Source organism: Rhipicephalus sanguineus, chromosome 2 (genome assembly GCF_013339695.2).
Source record: "Rhipicephalus sanguineus isolate Rsan-2018 chromosome 2, BIME_Rsan_1.4, whole genome shotgun sequence".
Classification (NCBI taxonomy): domain Eukaryota; kingdom Metazoa; phylum Arthropoda; class Arachnida; order Ixodida; family Ixodidae; genus Rhipicephalus; species Rhipicephalus sanguineus.
Genome location: NC_051177.1, coordinates 47,267,098 through 47,286,989, shown reverse-complemented (window position 1 = coordinate 47,286,989; position 19,892 = coordinate 47,267,098). Strand labels below are relative to the sequence as shown.

Sequence of the window (19,892 nt, the reverse complement as noted above, 5' to 3'; positions counted from 1 at the left end):
TTTTCCGAACAAGAACGGAAAGTGGCGCGCCTACTCGGTATACGTTTAGGGTAGCAATCATAACTAGGATTCTACACTTACCGAGACGCTGGTTTGCTCCTGCGAGGGCACCTGTGGCGGGAATGAAGGAGCCAATAGGGACGGCACAGCTGATCGCGTGAGGAGTCCCTTTTGGGGCACGCCGAGAGCCTTCCCGAGCACAGGATTGTAAACATAATCTGATGGCGAGAAGTGCAGTGAACACACCACCGGTTTCTTTAGCTCCTTCTGTCGTCGAATCATGGGCACAGCGTTGAGCCATCGCGAACGACGGGGCTCATCGCGTGGCACCGCATGGAAAGACACAGACGGGTCGACACTGCCGCTGCCCTTGATCAGACGCCGTGGACCGTTAATACAGCCCTCAACACTACACACATTACGCATTTTGCGGTTTGCTGCAAGTTCTCCGGTCTCAGAGCCTGTAAGGTGTGGTGTCCGGCGGGTATCGTAGCAGGTAGCTGGCTCGCGCCGTCGTCCACAACGGTTGTGCTCAAGTCGATATCTCCAGAGAGAATAACACGTATCCGATGGGAAGCACGGACGGGGTGCCCAATTGGTTCCACAAATGCACCGCACAATGACGACGTACAAGTCCCACACCTTGACGAATTGATTCCGAGGACACCCGGCGACATGGTACGCGTCGAGTCCGGAGGGTCGTTCACTTCGGAGATCTTCCATGACGGCCACTGTCTCGAGCATCTGAAAACGCTTGTTTTGTTCGTGTGAAGACAGGTCCTGGCGCGGTGAGAACCTTTCCAGTGGCTCTGTCTCACGCTCACGACGCCGCGCAGAAGGGGTGTCTGCGACTGCCCCGTCAGGCTTCCGCGAAACGCCACGACGACAGGCCGCACTCGACCAGGTGTACCAAGCACATTCCGGGTAAATTCCGGGGTCGATGCCTCCGTCCAGTGCGGTGGGAAAGGTTTCCGGCCGACAGGTCAGCGCTCACCGGCGTCTGTTATTTCGGGATTTTAAACGAAACCAATGCGGGAGAGTAGCTGGAGCGCGAGGCACGCACGCTCACGCGCGGAGCAAAACCGAAACCATTACGGCCATACGCAGCGCGGCAGCACCATGCCGTTTTTTTTCTTCTTTCTTTATTTTGTTTTGCGTTAAATTTGTACTTCCTTGAGTGGCACGGCTTAAATAGGGGCGAAGTACTGTTTACGGACGTTTAAGAGAAATTTCATCGGGCGTTTCTATTAGCAGCATTAAATCACTGTCGACCAATCGCAGCCCGTCTGCATTCGCGGGTTTCTACGTCACGAGCGCCTAGTGCGGGAAAGCCGCAGGGGCGTCAGCACCCGTCCTTCAGTTTTTCGCTATTTTCTCGCTTACGAAAGCTCTGCTCGCCGTAACAATGGTACCGTTGTAATCATAATAAGATAATCTACCATCGAAGCTCAACTTCCGGTTTCTCTTTAGTGTCCCTTTAAATCCGGTCATGCACGGTCTAGTGAGAATCACTGGTCGAGAAGTTTGACTGGGTCCTCGGTTCCGTCGCACGTGTTCGACAGCCCCGTCTTGAAGCTCTTCTCGACAATGCTGGAAGAAACGTAGCCACAGCACGGCGATACCAGTGGACCTAAGCTCTCGCACATATTTGAAAAGGTATTCTTCAACGGCAGGAAGCCTTCCTTGCTTCGGTCCTTGGAACGCTCTCCTTCCCGGTCTTAACAAGTGAACTCTTCCGCTTTATCCAGTACCGATCGTGACTCATTCACACTGAAGTGCTTGGCAGCGGCACAGTTCCCATTTTCTTTTGCAAACTCTTTAGCAGTGAGCTTGAATTTCGCCGTATAGTTATTGTAGCCCAGCGCAAGAGAACTATGAAAACTCGACCGACTGATCGTGAAACCTAAACTTCCGAAATCAACCAAGGCTGCACGCACGTGGCGCGGGCACAGAGAACAAGCGGCAGCGAGGGGAAAAGTTGGCGCGATTGGCCCTCACACGCCTCTTATGCAGAAAATGGTTCATGCTGTGTCACGTGCATGCATTCTCAGGGTGGGAGAATGCTCGAGCAGTTCCGACAACCCGTGAACAGGTTTGGGGGTTCGGGCACGTTCCCTCGAATATAATATTCTAGGGACCGTAGTTCGGGGGTTTCCGGAGGATATAACGAAGTAATCAGAAGGGACTTCGCACTCGCAGCCCATCTTGTTTATGACTGTGCTTGCCTGCTCGGCGAGGGGGCGGCCGTCCAAAGTCACTCAGTGCGCACGCGCCGGTGAGCTGGCTTGGGCGGGACGGGGAGCGCGAAATATGCGAGTAAAAATTTTTTTTAGTAAAGCTAGCTAAATATTAGGGGTGTGCAAATTATGCGGGTAAATACGGTATTTCAGTGAATGTATGTAAGCACTGGCTTAGAGTCAATGCATCAAAATGTCACAACTACTCTGTAGTGTTGTGAGAGGAAGCTCTAGCTTTGTCTCTTTTGGACCCTATACATGTGAAAGGCAGAAATGTTCTGTTTCAGCAATTGCTCAAGCAGCTTCGTTAAAATTAATCACATTTAAAAGGGAGGTGTTAATTTTAGTGAAGCAGGTTTGTCACACAGTCCTTTAGTTATTTTTAGGCGAAAGATTGCTGAAAATAATAAAAAAGAATTGTGACAGTCATGTTCTCGGCCACCTCTTAATTTACGTAAGCTCACTGTGCAGGTGTCCTTCGACCTGAGCCTTGCACGAGGGCTTGACTACTACACGGGAATCATCTTTGAAGCAGTGCTCACTGGTGAGATTTTTAGATGTGAAACATCTTATAGCGGAGTTCAATTCGGCGGTGGTGGTGGTGGTGTGTGGCGTGACCACCCTTACTGCGCATGCGCAAACCCTCTTAAATTCCCCTCTCCCCTCCTCCTCTCCACTTTCCCTTTCCCTTCCCCTCCCTCCTCCCCTCTCCCCTTTCCCCCCTCACCACTCCCCCTCTGAAACGCGGGCTCTACATGCCGAAACACTGCTTCGCATTGCCTCATGGTCCCCTTTAGTGGGAGATGGTGTGATTTTTTGTCTGTATGATCAATGCTCAATATTTTAAGGCAGCATACACAGACGTTACTGCTCACAGGGTTGTTGCTTGAAAAACAAGCCACATCTGCATAAAGACAAGCAGCTGTTCCTTAATTTTCCAGCTTCTGGTTCGATTGCAGTGCAGCGGCCATACCTCAGTTGGGGCTTAATTCAAGAATGCTCGTTTATTTATAGAGGATTGTGTGCACGGTACTCTAAGGCTTTGACCACTGCTAACTTGCAAATCTGGTGCATTAATGATGTGGTGACAGTCATGCCTGCAATGTGTTACACTGACTCATGCAGCAAAAACAGATGAAAGTTCTAAAGAAAATTTGCACAGACTTTTTCTCAGAAGACCAAATCTCCTCACCAGGTGAAATGATGTCACTGTTGTTGCCCCTGCATTACACAAAGACTAGCAGTGCCCGCGCCTGCATCTACAAGAACTCAGTGGTTCCTACGAAAGACAGAGCTTGTAAGATCAATTGTGCAGGGGAGGAATGTTGCTTGTCACTGATCAGGGAAATGGGGAAGGCTGTTGCTGTGGAAAGGGTAGCCCACAGCCTTACATTGTCACCTTGCAACATTTCATTTGTTTTGCTCTCTGCTGTTACTACATACACCCTTTTGAAAAAGCGTTGCACTGCAGTTCTGTCTTGTGTTCCTTGCAAGGTTTAATGTGTAATATTTTTAAAATAGTATTCAGTAAGCCTTTGTGAGGGAAGCTTTAAAAGAGAGTGGTCTTAATTAAGTTAGAGCCCTCCGCTACAGCATTTCTTATTGTTTGTGTGTTGCTTCCTGGCATCGCACCCTTTCAGCTAAAATATATCACCAAGATATTTTTTTTCTACATTTTTTTGCAAGTCTGCAAGCCATAGACAGTACACAAAAATCTGTAGCTGTGCCTATCCAATTGTCTTGTCTGGCCTAAACTTGATGGTGAATCTCGGGCAGGAATTTTAAATGAAGTGTCATCTTGTGGAATGGTTCCACCATTGCTGGCGCTGCTTTTCATTGCTTGCAGCATCCAAGCTTTCGAAACATGCCTCTTGGCTTCCAACAGAGGTGCTGGTTACAATGCCATTTTGGTTAGAAGTAAGGTGCATGGAGAATGTTGCCTACAGAATTTCATCCATAGCCTATCTGCTGTCTCTATTTTGTGCAGATGATGGTCAGCCAGGCGAAACTGTGGGCAGCGTAGCGGCAGGAGGGCGTTATGACAACCTTGTGGGCATGTTTGATGCCAAGGGACGGGCTGTGCCATGCGTTGGCATTAGTGTTGGCGTCGAGCGAATTTTCACTCTTCTTGAAGCAAGAGCACTGGTGAGAGCCATTTACTTTGTCACTTTGATTTATGCCTACTTTGCAAGATCTCGTGACAGCCTAGGGGTATAATGTGATCATTAGCATTTTTCCTTAATTGTTTTAAAATTTAATCTTGATACATCACTATGAGCAAAAGAGAGGTATTGCATTTGCTCAAAGGCCTAGGTTAAGCTGCCTGTTGTGCTCCTCAACAGGCATAGTAGCTGCAAGCTGTCGTACATGGCTTTCCAGTGGGTGGGATCTGCCGCCGATTCATAAATAGGGCCGTGATAAGTTTACATGAACAGTGTGACCATTTCGTGTGATCTGCAATTCAGTACAGTCGGTCTGTCAGCTTAAAATGCTCTAATGCAGTGGCTCTCAGCCATGGATGTTTCGGGGACCTCTTGTGGACTGGTGGAAGTGATGAGGGACACTTTGCAGTGAGATAAAAGAGGGGTGGGTGTTGTTATAAATTAACACAACATGCAGCGTGAAATAGGTGCCTTTTATTTCTCCCTGACAAAGAATGGTGAAACTAAAGTGCCACACCACTTCGATCTGAACTCAGCTTGTCAATAAACTGTGCGGTCTGCAGCCGTATTCAACCTGTTTCTAGCTATACATTTGCTCTTCAAGTAAGCAAGCCTGGAGAAAGCATGCTGGCATGCATATGTCGTAGAAAATTGCAACAAAAGCTTTACAGTCGTCTCATGGAGAAGGGGAAACACAAGTCAGCTCTGCTGAAATGTAAAGGTGCTTAAGCTTACTAAAACTAAGAAGGAGCCACTCTCAAGGGGCATAGCGTGCCTCCAAAAAACACGTGTGTGTGTGTCCTCCTCCTCGAGGATGGGTTTCGCGCATAGGTGGAGAGTTTTCATTTTCCCGGAGGGGGAGGGGCATTTGTACTTCCACATTTTTCTCTCTCTCTCTCTCTATATATATATATATATGTGTGTGTGTGTGTGTGTGTATATATATATATATATATATAATCATCAGCTTGTTTACGCCCACTGCAGGGCAAAGGCCTCTTTCAAGTTCCGCCAATCAACCCGGTCCTGTGCTTTCTGCTGCCACGTTATACCTACAAACTTCTTAATCTCATCTACCCACATAATTTTCTGTCTGCCCCTCACGCGTTTGCCATCTCTTGGAATCCAGTCAGTTAGCCTTAATGACCACCGATTATCCTGCCGACGTGCTACGTGCCCAGCCCATATCCATTTCTTCTTCTTGATTTCGACTATGATATCCTTAACCCCCGTTTGTTCCCTGACCCACTCTGCTCTCTTCCTGTCTCTTAAGGTTACACCTATCATTTTCCTTTCCATCGCTCGCTGCGTCATCCTCAATTTAAGTTGAACCCTCTTTGTAAGTGTCCAGGTTTCTGCTCCGTAGGTAAGTACCGGTAAGATGCAGCTGTTATATACCTTCCTCTTGAGGGATAGTGGTAGACTACCATTCATGATTTGATAATGCTTGCCGAATGAGCCCCATCCCATTCTTATTCTTCTAGTTATTTCACTCTCATGGTTCGGCTCCGCGGTTACTACCTGTCCCAAGTAGACATACTCCTTTACAACTTCCAGTGTCTTGCCTATTGCAAAGTGCTGTTCTCTGCCAAGATTGTTCCACATTACTTTAGTTTTATGTATATTAAGTTTCAGACCTACTCTTCTACTTTCCGTATCCAGTTCAGTAATCATGAGCCGTAATTCGTCTCACGTGTTACTCATCAAGGCAATGTCATCAGCGAATCGCAGGTTACTGAGATACTCTCCATTTATTCCTAATTCTTCCCAGTCTAGGGCCCTGAAAACCTCCTGTAAACACGCGGTGAATAGCATTGGAGAGATCGTGTCTCCCTGCCGTACGCCCTTCTTTATTAGGATTCTGTCGCTTTCTTTATGGAGGACTATAGTGGCTGTGGATCCGGTGTAGATTTCTTCCATTATGTTTATACAGGCTTCGTCGATGCCCTGATTCCGCAGTGCCTGCATGACTGCTGATGTCTCCACCGAATCAAATGCCTTCTCGTAATCTTTGAAGGCTATGTATAGGGGTTGGTTGTATTCTGCACATTTCTGTATCACCTGATATATAGTATGAATATGGTCTATTGCTGAGAAGCCTGTACGAAATCCTGCCTGGTCCTTTGGTTGATTGAACTCTAATGTCATATTAATTCTGTTAGCAGTTACTTTTGTAAATAGCTTGTAGACAACGGACAGTAAGCTGATGGGCCCTGTAATTTTTCAGGTCCTTGATGTCCTCTTTCTCTCTCTCTCTCTCTCACACACACACACACACACACACACACACACACACACACACACACACACACACACACACACACACACACACACACACACACACAGCCAACTGCTGATTTTTTGGATGCCCGATTTTCCGGACATGCTCGAAAATTCAGACGCTTTCGCGGCACCGTCACCAGCCCCATAGACGTCAATGTATTAAAACGTCCGAAATTTCGGACACTGAAACTCTTCCGCGTCCGATTTTTCGGACTTTCTGCCCAAATTGCAGGACCAAAAGGCATTATTTGAAGCCCCCACCTCTGCCGCGTTGATCATCTCGTAGGTTCGAACCAGCGCTTTCGTGAGTCCATCTGTTTGCACTAGTAGCAGAGTCCGAAAGTCAGCTTTGCCGCAATGCCAAAGCATTATGGGGTGAAGCAGACCAGAAATTCATAGGGGCCGCTATCACGGCCAACGTTGATCACGGAGCCGTGCGGCGATGTCTTTACGGATAAGCAGCGGAAATGCACAGAGGCGTGACGGCGGCAGCGGGCAAACGCGCCAGTACGGCTTAATCGCTGACAGCGCTTACGATAAGCATCTTCAGTTAAATGCCCGGTAGTGCATGTGGCCTAGCGCAGTTGTATGCATACTGCACGCATTTAATAGGCGAGAACCCAAACGCGCCATGCCGCCATTCATGCTGCCTCTTTGTGCAAGACCGCTAAGTGCGCCGCACGGATGCGTTGCCTTCACGGACAAACCCAGCTCGTCATTGCCGCGCCCGTGGGCAGTCAGGAACAAAGCGTGTATCACGAACACTTTCACGATAAACGTGTGCGTACGATACAGCAACAGTACAGTGACGGCGTCAGCTTAGTTGGCGATGTGCTGCACACAACTAGAAACGATCGGCTTCGCACGGCAGCAAATGCTGTGTATCGTCGGAGATTCGGCAATGTGTGTATGCATCGTTTACGTGCGCACACGCGTAGGGGAAAGCCGGACGAGTTGTCCGCTCTCCCGCCACAGTCTGTGTGTTCCGCATCATCGTCTCCAAACGCTCCATGCGAGAGAGTCGCAATCTATCCCGTGCTTTGTTGCTATCATTGGCGCTCATCACGAGATGCAAACTTGCAAGTGGCAGTAGGCACGCAGTTAGGCGCGGTTCGCGGCAGGTACTGAATGTATTTGCGAGAGCATGGGCGCGCACCAAAATGCCTGATAATTGTACTGGGAGGCATTAAAGCTATTTCGGACGTGGCTGTGGCGATTTGACCACTTGAGCCGAATAAAAAAGCATGAATTAGTTTTTTCGGACTGCCCGATTTTTTGGACGATTTTGCATATATATATGAGAGAGAGAGAAAAATCCGACTTCCAAATTAAAGAGTTTAATATAACTTTTGTCTCTTAGGTGCCAACACCGCGATATCATTATGAAGATCTGTAATAGGAGACTCCAGATTTATTTTTCAATTTACGCAGAGACATTGAACCACCTCGTAACGCTTGGGTCAAAGTGAAAAATGCCACATAAGCTGCTAGTCGCTAACTGGATCGCATAAAATCGATTCCCACAATGCGTGGGATCTGCCAATTTTTTTTTATTGACATGCTTAGTTACTTTGTTAAAACATGCACCATACAGGAGAGAGTAGGCTAATGCTGGCATGATATCATTATGAAGATCTGTAGTGGGAGACTCCAGGTTTATTTTTCAATTTACGCAAGGACATTGAACCACCTTGTAACGCTTGGCTCAGGGCAAAAAAGGCCACATAAGCTGCTACTCGCTGACTGCATCGCATAAAACCTATTCCCACAATGCGTGGGATCTGCCAAATTTTTTTATTGACATGCTTAGTTACTTTGTTAAAACATGCACCAGACAGGAGAGAGTAAACTAATGCTGGCACAGGAAGCCAGTGAATTATGCCAGTGAATTCAATTTAAGATGGCCCAAAATAATTATCAGATGGTAGCAAATACCATTTGCTGCCACTACACCTTGTGCGAAGCTGAGGTTATGAATATTTCCACCAGAGGTTGTTTCCTGGACGAGTCTTTGGGTTGCTCTTTGGTCACCTAACTGGTAGTAAAACCCATTTGTAGACAACCAAGAAATTACCCTTCTTTATTGGCGACCAAGTGTGCGAAAGCATTACTGACTGACTGTGTCGGGATGGCTTTTTTGTGTTCTGAAAGCCAGAAGCCAGGCGCTACGCGGTTCAAGACTTTTTAACTTGTCATAGCTTAAGCGGTGGCTTCAGTTGTTCATCAACACAAAATATTCTGCACATTATATTGCACAAAATATTCTGCACAAACCCATTTCAGGGGCATTTTTCACGGAATGTTTGACTTGTAACTAGAGCTGTGCGAATAGCAAAATTTTGGGTGTGAAGCGAATTCGAATATTGAAGTGTGAGTGCGAATCGAAGCGAATATTTTTAGAATATTTCTAGAATATTTCTAGAATATTTTTCTAATACTTCGAAGCTAAACAGCAGAAAAAAAAGGTTAGAGAGGATTCCTAAGCATATTCTTATGATATAGCAACATGAAAGTGTTTCTTTTCGCTAGGTTGGTGAAGCACTGGTGGGGTGGTGTTTCATAGTTGTCTTATCAAGAATGAGGCAATGTAGAGGCTGAATTGTATTTATGTACATGATTTGGTGCAACCAAAGTGTTGCCGACAACACTTTACATGTGATAGGCAAAGATGCCATTTCCTCAGCCTCTCCTCCTCTTTCAACTTCTGTGGAAGCCCAACTGATGTGGTGGACAAGGGTGTGCTCCCTTCAAGTCCGGAGTTCCAAATCTGCCTCGTAGACGTCGATATATAAGCACATCTGAAATCTTGGATGCTAAAAATCTTCGGCTTCCGATTTTTCGGACTTCCTGCCCAAAGGTCCAAAACAGCATTAATTGAGCCCCCACCTCTGCCACATCTTTGATCTCCATGTTGGAACCAGTGTTTTCTTGAGTTAATACATTTGCGACCGTAGCAGAGCTTGAAAGGCAGCTTTGCCGCAGTACCGGGGTGTGATCAGGTGAAGCATATTGAAATTCTAGGAACCACTTTCAATCGGACGTTGACTGTCTTGACAAAGTTCGACCGTAACGGAGCTTGAAAGGCAGCTTTGCCGCAACACCGGGGTGTGATGAGGTGAAGCATATTGAAAATCTAGGGACCTCTTCCAATCGGACGTTGTCTCTTGGCAAAGTTCGACCGTAAGGGAACTTGAAAGGTAGCTTTGCCGCAATAACGGGGTGTGATGAGGTGAAGCATACGGAAACTCTAGGGATCTCTTTCAATCGGACGTTGTCTCCTGGCAAAGTTCGACCGTAAAGGAGCATGAAAGGCAGCTTTGCCGCAGTACGAGAGTGTAATGAGGTGAAGCATATTGAAAATTTGAAGGGGTCACTTTCAATCCGGCGTTGACTGTATTTGTTTTTGGGAAGTTCGAATAGTTCGAATAGTAAAATTCCAGTGCGAATCGAATCGAATAGGAAACACTATTCGAAAAATATTCGAAATTTCGAATATTCGCACACCCCTACTTGTAACCAGTGGCGTACCAACTTCTTCGCGAGTGTTAGTGGGGGGGGGGAGTCAAACCCCTTCCACACTCTGAGGCTGTTGTGTGCATATATATATATATATATATATATATATATATATATATATATATATATAAATAAAGGGGGGGGTCTACCTCATGTTCTCTCTTTTTTTTATTATTATTATTATTATTATTATTATTATTATTATTATTCCGCGTACCCTCACTCCTCTAAGATTGTATAAAGCTGAGCACCAACAAACTGTACCCTCATTCCTGATGAAGGCCAGACTCTGGCTGAAACGTCGAAATAAACAATGTTGTGACTTCTCACGGAGGATCTACTTGACTAGATATATATATATATTTATTTATTTATTTATTTATTTATTTATTTATTTATTTATTTATTTATTTATTAGGGATGGGCGAATAGTGATTTGGTCAAATACTTTCGAATCGAATAGTTCGAATAGCATTTACCGCATATTATTAAAAAAAATGTGCATTTTTGTCATGACCCTTGCACAATATTTTTAAGGATTGGAACTAGGTATCAGTAAATGTCACTTCTTTGGTTTATGAAGTGGAAGCAGCCTTGAATAGTATGAAGATTTGAATAGCAGTAGGGTGCAAGTTATAAGTGGTGCAATACGTTATAATTTAAAAATTACTATACTTAGCGCATATAAGTCCATATAACACGCTTTTAAACTTAAAGAAATATGTGTATTTAACCTTGAAGTGTGGGTTTGCAGCAGTGCAGATTTCCCCTGGATAGGTTGTTTCACGGCACAGCAACCAGACACTGCAGTGAAACCACCTTTACAGGGGGTTATGTGTGGTCAAATGTATACAGTGAAACCTCAGTGATACGAATCTCACGGGACCACAAAAAATATTCGTGTCATGCAAAATTCGTATCACCAGAAAGCATGGAAAATTAGCATGCGACAAAAGAAAGTGGCATACATTTTCATTTATTGTTTTTCAGGGCCGCAGCAACGTCAGGAAGAACCCTGAATGATTGTCAGTTGAGGTTTTAGATGTCGGCAATCATACCTGCCCTCATAAATATATGGCCCGTACGCGCGTATTTAATTAATGAACCAGGTGCGTTGTGTCTCGCAACAGCAGTAGCCTCTTCCAAATTTTAGTATGCTTTTTTGCATGACAACGCAGTACTGAAGCGAAAATAACAAAAGAAGCACTTTGACGCGATCGATCAAGGCCACAAAATTACAAAAACACGGTCCTGTGTTATGATTTTGTTAATGCGGAGGTGTTGGGGTTGAATTTTGGGAGATTTACGGCCGTGCCCGCATAAGTTCCACCTCAACGGTCGCGCATGTTGACGTTGTGAGGCCTGACTCCTTCGCCAAGACAGTGCCCGCCTTCTTTCAGTCCTCGTCCACCTTTCATAGGATGTCTGATGCACAAGGCAAGCACGTGTAAACACTGTACAACGACAGCAGCCCGCGTCGACGAGTTAGAAAAAAAAAAGCATGGCGCTAATGTCCTCTGTAATCTAAACGCGAAAGCACACGGAGGCACATAAGAGCCTCAAAGATTTGCGCACACAATCTCGGAGGCCGTGGCGTGTCTTTGAAGGTTTATTCTGATCGTAAGAAAAGTGTTTTTCTTACACCATGATTCTGACGATTTGGCGGTGCGGCGCGTGTGCCCACAATTGCGTTTCCGCGCTCACACTGTGCTAGAGCACAGACAGCACCTCTTCGTACCTCGGTGGTAGCGTATGTTCGTATCAAACGTCGCTGGGTCAAAATCGGTTCGCAACAACCGTACTTCATTACATTGCAGGCCAATGGGCCTTGGCCGGGACCAACGCAAAATTTGTGTCACCCCGAAATTCGTATGAGCTGTGATCGTATCACCGAGGTTTCACTGTACATATATTCGTTCATTTCGAATACTTCAAAATTTCGAATAATCTAAATTTGTATCGAAGCGAATTCGAATACTGTAATATTCATTCGAATATTCGAAACGCCCGAATATTCGCCCATCCCTAATATATATATATATATATATATATATATATATATATATATATATATATATATATATATATATATATATATAAAAAGAGAGAGAGCTTTATCAGCGCTCACTTTCATGTGAATTTTATGTACAGAGAGGCAATTTGCTCAGCACTGTTTAATAATATATAATAGAAAAGTTACAGACTGTTTTACGAGCATACACTGGGACAACCACGCATATGCGTGTTGTGCATGTTATATGATTACAAGCAACACTTTTTATACATTAACCACACAACTTATGCATGAATACGATTACGTCAATGTCGGCCTTCCCAGTAGTATAATTCAATGAAATTTTGTTAATGTCTAAAAGCTGTTCTCTTATAATAGTGTTTTTTAATGTAGGAAGCAATGACTGCACCTTTTCTTTTTCGTAATAACTACCTCATTTTCTTGCACATATTCAGGTTTGCCTGAATATGTGTATATTTTGCCTTGTTTGCTTCTAGTCCAAATTGTTTTTCTAGCGTGTGATTATTATGTTATTACTAGTATCATATTATTATTGTTAAATCGTCAACCACAAGCTTTCTTTAAAGAATTAAGAATTTGTATTAGAGGTGTAGCACATTGTTTATACTCATCGTATTTGTATTTGCAACATTGGTTGGAGGGCCCTCCGGCCCCTCCGAATAAGTATGCCAATGCAACGGTGTAACCACAAACTTTCTTTGAAAAAAAATGGGGGAGATTATTGTGTACAGCTTCCCCACATTGTTTCCTTCCGCATAGGTCGTTAGCTGTTTTTGATTGGTCGAAACTTTCTGAGTCATGCACAAAGCATTTGCTTGTAACGCGATGCAGCAAATGACACGGAAATGATCTATCGCTTATGGACCACTTATGCACGACTACGTCAAAAATAAAAGAATAAAAGAAATACGGCATAATGTTGGCCATTGGCTCTTCGGCATTCGTCAAAAATTTTCGGTGTGCCATAAGATGGCCGGCTTGTTACGCAACGTCACAAATCTGTGAAATCTCTTAGCACTAAAATGGCATGTGCACACTAGACAGCGCATCCATATGCTGAACAAGACCTAAAGTTTTTTTGAATAACTGGACAGTATGTCATTTTGAACGTAATTTAAAAAGGCTGCCCGCCGATCACATTGGCAGCGGCTACTTATAGCAGTTGGTGAGATTGATTCACATGGATATATATTAAATGTTTTCAATTGTTGTATTACAATGTGCAGCTCTTTCTGCACGTACACAACTATTTGAACTCATGCTTGCTGAGAGAGTGGAAGAAAGTGAAAAATAGACAGCGCTGCGCATGTGTGCTTCTTTGCCGTCAGAGTTGTATTTTGCACTGTACAAGTCAGTTCAAGAAAAATCAAGACCAACTAGTCCGGTAGATCAAGTTGCAAGCTTGAAAGCTTGGCTTCGCAATGTGCTCAGATCCACTGCCTTATTCGTCGCCTTGTTGCAAGCCACCGCGATCGCTGCAAGGTAACATATGTATAATAAGCAGATCGAAGTGTAAAGCGGAACATTTTTTAATCACTTCCAGTTTGGCCAAGCTAAAATACTTAATACTTCTCAATGATCGGTTCACAGCAGCTTGGATATAGAGCAGTGGTGATGCTATTCCTTCCTGTTTCAGAAAATGCATTTTCTGAAACAGGAAGAGGTATGACAGGTCCATAAAGCGTTTGCCAGTTCCCGCCCATATTTGCATCATTGATTCAAATTTCAGGTCAGGTAGAGCAGAATAAAAGCATAACAGAGCAAAGTAACATTTATAGAGCCTCTGCTCAGCAGCAGCCTGCTCTGCAATGCTGGAGCACATGGTGTGAAAGCGTCGCATAAGCGCTTGCACCACTGAGAGCCTACAGGTCATGAGACATAGAGGACAATATTCACGGTGGAAGCGTATAGGAAAAGTTTCATTATCTGATTACACAACTTCTGTGTTGAAGGAAAACTTTGCCTCGGTAGTTTCCCAGCGTGCAGGCGACAGTGACCACCGCCAAAACTTAGGGGGCTCCGGCACCCTAGCTTTTTTCAGTGCGGGGGCTAGCGCCCCCCTTGCCCTCCCGGTAGATACGCCTATGCCTGTAACTGGCCTGTGATCCGAATTTTAAAAGTCTGAAAGGAAATAGAAGCGGGAAAATAAGCAGGCCCCTGTGAAATAGCTGCTAGACAGGATGACCAACAGTGCATTGTCAATCGACGAGGACCTAAGGAAGCTCTTAAAAAATATCTTGAGCCGACGCCAGGTGGAGGGGGCTCTGCCCCCCATGAATGAAGCATTCTGTAGGGGCCTGAGCCCCCCCCCCCCCCGTACTCTCTGCCTGTGGTTTCACAAACCCTCAAAAATGACTTCGCGCGGACTCCCATTTGAGAACCACTGCTCTAATGCAATTTCAGGTTTCAGACATCCAATTTCTGTAACTTAGTGGTAAAGCATTGGGAAGTTGGCATCTCATTTTCTCCAAAATTTATTGGTTTTTCAGCTGCTCTTGCATACACCTAAGGTGTCCCAAATAAAAATTGAATGGAAGTAAACATGTACCAACTTTATATACAATACAAATTTAGTTCAGATCAGTCGATTAGTTGCCTAAGGAGTGTACTATTTCTATATTTCATGCTGGACAATTCAATTAAGAGTTGACTTTGAGAGAGAATTTCATTAAAGTGGTAATTAACTATTGTGCATTAACAAATCTAGGAGGAAGTAAACACTTTGCTGTTCAGAAATCAAACACCAACCTTTCTTTTGTTCTGTCCTCCTTTTCTTTTTTTGCACGGTTTGATCAGGCTGAGCAGGCCAAGCTGAGGACAAACGAAACAGAGGTTTTTGTGGCATCTGCACAGAAGCAGCTGGTTCGGGAGAGGATGAAGATCTGCTCCGAGCTTTGGGACCATGGGCTGAAGGTAGGCTTTTTGCATGCAGACTGCATCGGGCTTTGCAGCTGTGGCTGCTAGATACTCAGCTGTGGTGTTGTGTGTTGATACTTATGGCTTACGCAGGTGGAGCATTCGTACAAGCAGAACCCCAAACTGCTGGCGCAACTTCAGTACTGTGAGGAGCGATCAATCCCACTGGCGATCATCATTGGTGAATCGGAATTGCAGAAGGGTGTGGTCAAACTAAGGAAGGTGGCCACCAGGGAGGAGGTAAGTTTGCGCGAAAGAAATGCTTGATTGACTTATGCATAATGTATACATAGTTTGTAATGAATTATGCTAAATAGCAAAGGAAATCTGAAGTTTGATTGTCCATACTTTATGAGCATACTATTGCTATCAAGAGTAAGGTAATAGCAGGTCATTACTTTACTAGCAGTAGGACTTAGTGCCAGCTCTTTTAAAAATGTTGGGCTCTGTGTATGTTGCAACAGAGCTACATCAAGATTACTAGAAGCAAAATATTACTGCTGGGCTGCTTAAAGTGAAAAGAAGCATAGTAATTGTTACATGGACATCTCTGAATGCTTCCCAGGTGTAGCCAAAATGCACTGTGCACTGTAGCGAGTGCCTGTAAAACAGCTGCATATGCTCCTGTGTGCTCCACTTCACAGAATATGTATTTTGATGCTGCAATGAAAGTGTTTCCTACAGATACTTCTGACTGTTCACACTTGCTGCTATCTCCATGGGCCACCAAACTTTGTTGTTTGACTCTTCACTTTAGCAAGTACATGCTCACATGAACTTTGTCTTAAAAGGTTGGCACTCTCTTTTCAGTTTGAAGTACCCCGTGACAAGCTGACCACCGAGATCAGGAACTATCTGAAAAACATGAGCAGCCAACAGGAGAGGGCATGACAAAAATTACCTCGTTACAGCGTACTTTGAAAGTTATTTATTGTTTACGAGTATGGCTGTTGAGGCCATAGAATGGGTCGCAGGAGCTGGAAAATAAACGCGCCCGCTTATTGTTTGTAAACCTTCATATTGTTTCCTTGCTCTGTACCATGTCTCTTGTTGATCATCAACATGAAGTTTGACTACAAAAGGTAGGTACTGTTGTTTCATGAACTAAATGCTTAAAACATGCCAACTTGAGTGCCAATTGAAGTTTCCAACTTCAATTGGCACTGAAGTAAAACCTTTACGCACAGGCATTCATTCCAAATGTTCTCCCAAAACTAGAACAGCGTGCTCAATGAAAGCTAAATTTACCGAGTAAACTGGATGCAAAGAGGTCTTTCCAGGTGATCAAAATAGTCATAAGGCACTAACAGTAGGAGTAAATTACACTACAAGCTTTCCTTTCAAATCTAATAATGACAATTTCTGCAAGTCATTTGACTATATAAGGTGAATGAGAAGGAAAAATGAACAGTTTCGAAAAATAAAACAGCTAAAGTAGTTCGCAAATCAGAAGTAGAGCATCATTCATGCGTTCTTAAAAAAGAAATAGAAAAAACTTGGAGGATACTTGAGCTTCACTTTCAAGAGTAGAACGCGACAGCGTAATCGGACAGTGTTCGTATCGCCTTTCCAATCGCTAGCCTTGCTTCGCTTCTCAGGGAATACCTAAACCTTGCCGCGAGGAAAGCCAAAATGTGGATGCCTTCCAGCTCCAATATGCATGTATGCGGCGCGACGAAACACGGTCACACGGCCGGACGATGCTGTTTAAAGGCGCGCTCGTGGGCCCTTTGCGCCATCTTGCTGGTGACAGTCAAGCCGCTGAAGAACCTCCGAGACGTGCGTACCACCACCGCTAAATTGTGTATATAAATATCTCGCCGTTAATATGTTAAAGGATGTAGGCGTGGTGGCAAAACGAGCTCTAATGCCATCGCGTTAAAAGTTCTCCAGGCAAACATACAATGCAAATTCACTAAAAAATCTCGTGGTTTCACTTGAAAAGCGAAGCGCTGATAGAGATGAAAGATTGCCTTTGTGCCTATTACAGGAAGCTTGAGGTTCAATAATAATAATAATAATAATAATAATAATAAAACATGGCTGATCCCTCTGTCATAGGAATCTGTATAGTAACACGAAAGTGAAACGTGTCTTCACAGACGTAGTTGAGTGTTTGTTGCGCATTCTTTCGCCCCAAGGGCGAAGGAATGAATGCTACAGCAACAAATTGTAATGTCACGCGAAGAACGGCAAGCAGCTCGAAACTTGCAACGCGCTGCTCAAGCAGAAAGGACGCACGCAACGAACATACACAGGATGAGAGCGAACTAACTGTCACATTTGTAACTTATTTCTCCGTGAGCACCGCGCTCCTTTCGCAAAAGCGGCCGCTGCAGTGAGCCAAGTGACCTTCGTGCTCTCAATGCGAGACGTACAAACCACCGCGATCACGAGATAAGCGCACGCACAAGCGACCACGCCCTGTAGACGCGGGCGCTCGTCGCAACGGCGACGACCTTCAAGCGCGCTTTTCGAGCCCTTCGCGCCATCTCGCTAGTGATAACGAAAACACCCTTTAACCCAGATCTCTGAGTGCAGCCACCGGCAAATGGTGTATATAAATAGCTCGCTGTTAGCATCGAAAAGAACGTGCCGTCCGTGGCCGAATCGTTTCGCGCTGCTGAGCGAGGGGTCGTAAGTTCGATTCCCGGTGACGGAACTTTTTCTTCTGGTTTTTTTCTTTGTCCACTGTTAGTCTTTATATTTTACAACGTCATATCCGTGACGGAAATACGTCAGTGGAGCCGTGGTGGACCCCGGCATAAAACTTTCGTGTTAAAATAATAATATCTGGCGCTTAACGTCCCAAAACCACGATATGATTATGAGGGACGCCGTAGTGGCCGTAGTGGCTGTAGTCTGGCTATGCCGTAGTCGCCGTAGTGGATCTGGAAATTTCGACCACCTGGGGTTCTTTGACGTGCACCTAAATCGAAGTACACGGGCCTCAAACATTCTCGCCTCCATAAAAGGCTCGTCGTATCATCGATGGTTTACTGCGCCAGCCGCTTCGAAAATTGTGGTCTGAATGAGCTGCTGCAACGAGCGATCCGCAGCCATAACACCGCTTTGGCGGGGAAAAGAAAAAAGGAGAGTGTGGCCAATCCCCCTCGTGGGTATGGGCCAGTCTCCTTAGGGCAAACAAACAAACAAAAGGAGAGAGTAGCACTTGCAGCAACGGCGACACCCTTTACATTTGTCGCGACAGGAAGTTGGCTTCCCCACAGTACACACCGTGAGAAGATGTTTTGGCCCGTTTCTGACATCACTGAAACGAAAAATACACGCAGTAGGTGCATCGCTGCAATCGGTGATGTCAGACAAAAGTTGAGCCTTATCACGGGTGATAAGAGCCTCAACTTTTTCGACTGCTTTTCTACGTCTCTTGCAGTGAAGCCAATGCATCAGGGGAACTTTTAGCTCGGAAGGTCGCTCTTACACGCATAGTAGGTGCATCGCTGCAACCCGTGACGTCAGATAAAAGTTTAGTCTTATCACGGGTGATAAGGGCCTCAACTTTTTCGACTGCTTTTCGACATCTATTGCAATGTAGTTAACAGATTAGGGGAACTTATGGCTCGGACGGTAGCTCTTACACGCGTAGTAGGTCCATCGCTGCAACGTATGACGTTAGACAAAAGTTGAACCTTATCATGGGTGATAAGGGCAACTTTTTCGACTGCTTTTCGACATTTATTGCAGTGAAGCCAACACATCAGGGGAGCTTATGGCTCGGACGGTAGCTCTTAACACGCGTAGTAGGTCCATCGCTGCAACGCGTGACGTCAGACAAAACTTGAGTCTTATCACGGTAGATAAGGGCCTCAACTTTTTCGACTGCTTTTCGACATCTATTGCAGTGAAGCCAACGCATCAGGGGAACTTCTGGCTCGAAAAGTAGCTCAGACGCATATAGGAGGTCCATTGCTGCAACTCGTGACGTCAGACAAAACTTTAGCCTTATCATGGGTGATAAGGGCCGTAACTTTTTCGACATATATTGCAGTGATGCCAACGCATCAGGGGAACTTTTAGCTCGGAGGGTAGCTCTTACACGCATAGTAGGTCCATCGTTGCAACGTGTGACGTCCCCCCCTCCCCCCCAAAAAAAGTTGACAAAACAGGGATTGATCTGACGACCTGCAGCACTACCGCGCTACCGCTTCTTGAACAGCGCGCAAACCCACTACGCCACCAAAGCCGGACGACGGTACGGTCAGGTACGGTAATGGGCCCTCTCATTTTTACTATTACACTACGGGGACGATCCCCCTTATTCTTATGTTTTTACTGCACTGACAGGTCCCCGCACCAAGTAACGTTGCCCGCACCGTAGTCACTGCTTTACGGTGACGGGATCGCTATTATGACGGGTCCCCTCACTATTACGATTACACTACACTGACCGGCCCCCTCACTCTTACGATAGTACTGCGCTGACGGGCCCCGTCACCGTAGTCACTGCCGAAACCGGAAACGCCAAGAAAGAAGGTAGAGAGGCTTGCTTGATTAAAGGAACTGTGCTCATTATGGCATACATTCGTTGCACTGAGGACATTCAGGTATGCTCTGTAGTTTTGCTGCGCAACTGTGCAGTTTATAGTGTGAGCATCCAGCCAAACTTGGATGATAGTTTCGATGCAGCTGGTATCACAAGGGGTTTGAGAAACCTGCGAGTCCGTTAGCCCGTCCGTCGCACGGTCACGCAAGACAAATCCTTATATAGAAATAAATTTTGTA

At 45.2% G+C, this 19,892-nt stretch overlaps 1 protein-coding gene across 2 annotated transcripts in view; it reads left to right on the top strand.

The window, feature by feature from the left end:
- LOC119382880 (histidine--tRNA ligase, cytoplasmic) overlaps positions 1-16,161 on the top strand; it is a 40,302-nt gene extending 24,141 nt beyond the window's left edge. For both annotated transcript variants that reach the window (XM_037650774.2, XM_037650773.2), the window contains 5 exons: positions 2,709-2,781; positions 4,225-4,382; positions 15,030-15,146; positions 15,243-15,389; positions 15,960-16,161. In XM_037650774.2, coding sequence (XP_037506702.1) covers positions 2,709-2,781; positions 4,225-4,382; positions 15,030-15,146; positions 15,243-15,389; positions 15,960-16,040 — 576 coding nt within the window. In that variant the 3' untranslated portion in view covers positions 16,041-16,161. The remainder of the gene's footprint in view (positions 1-2,708; positions 2,782-4,224; positions 4,383-15,029; positions 15,147-15,242; positions 15,390-15,959) is intronic.
- Positions 16,162-19,892: the final 3,731 nt, after the last annotated feature.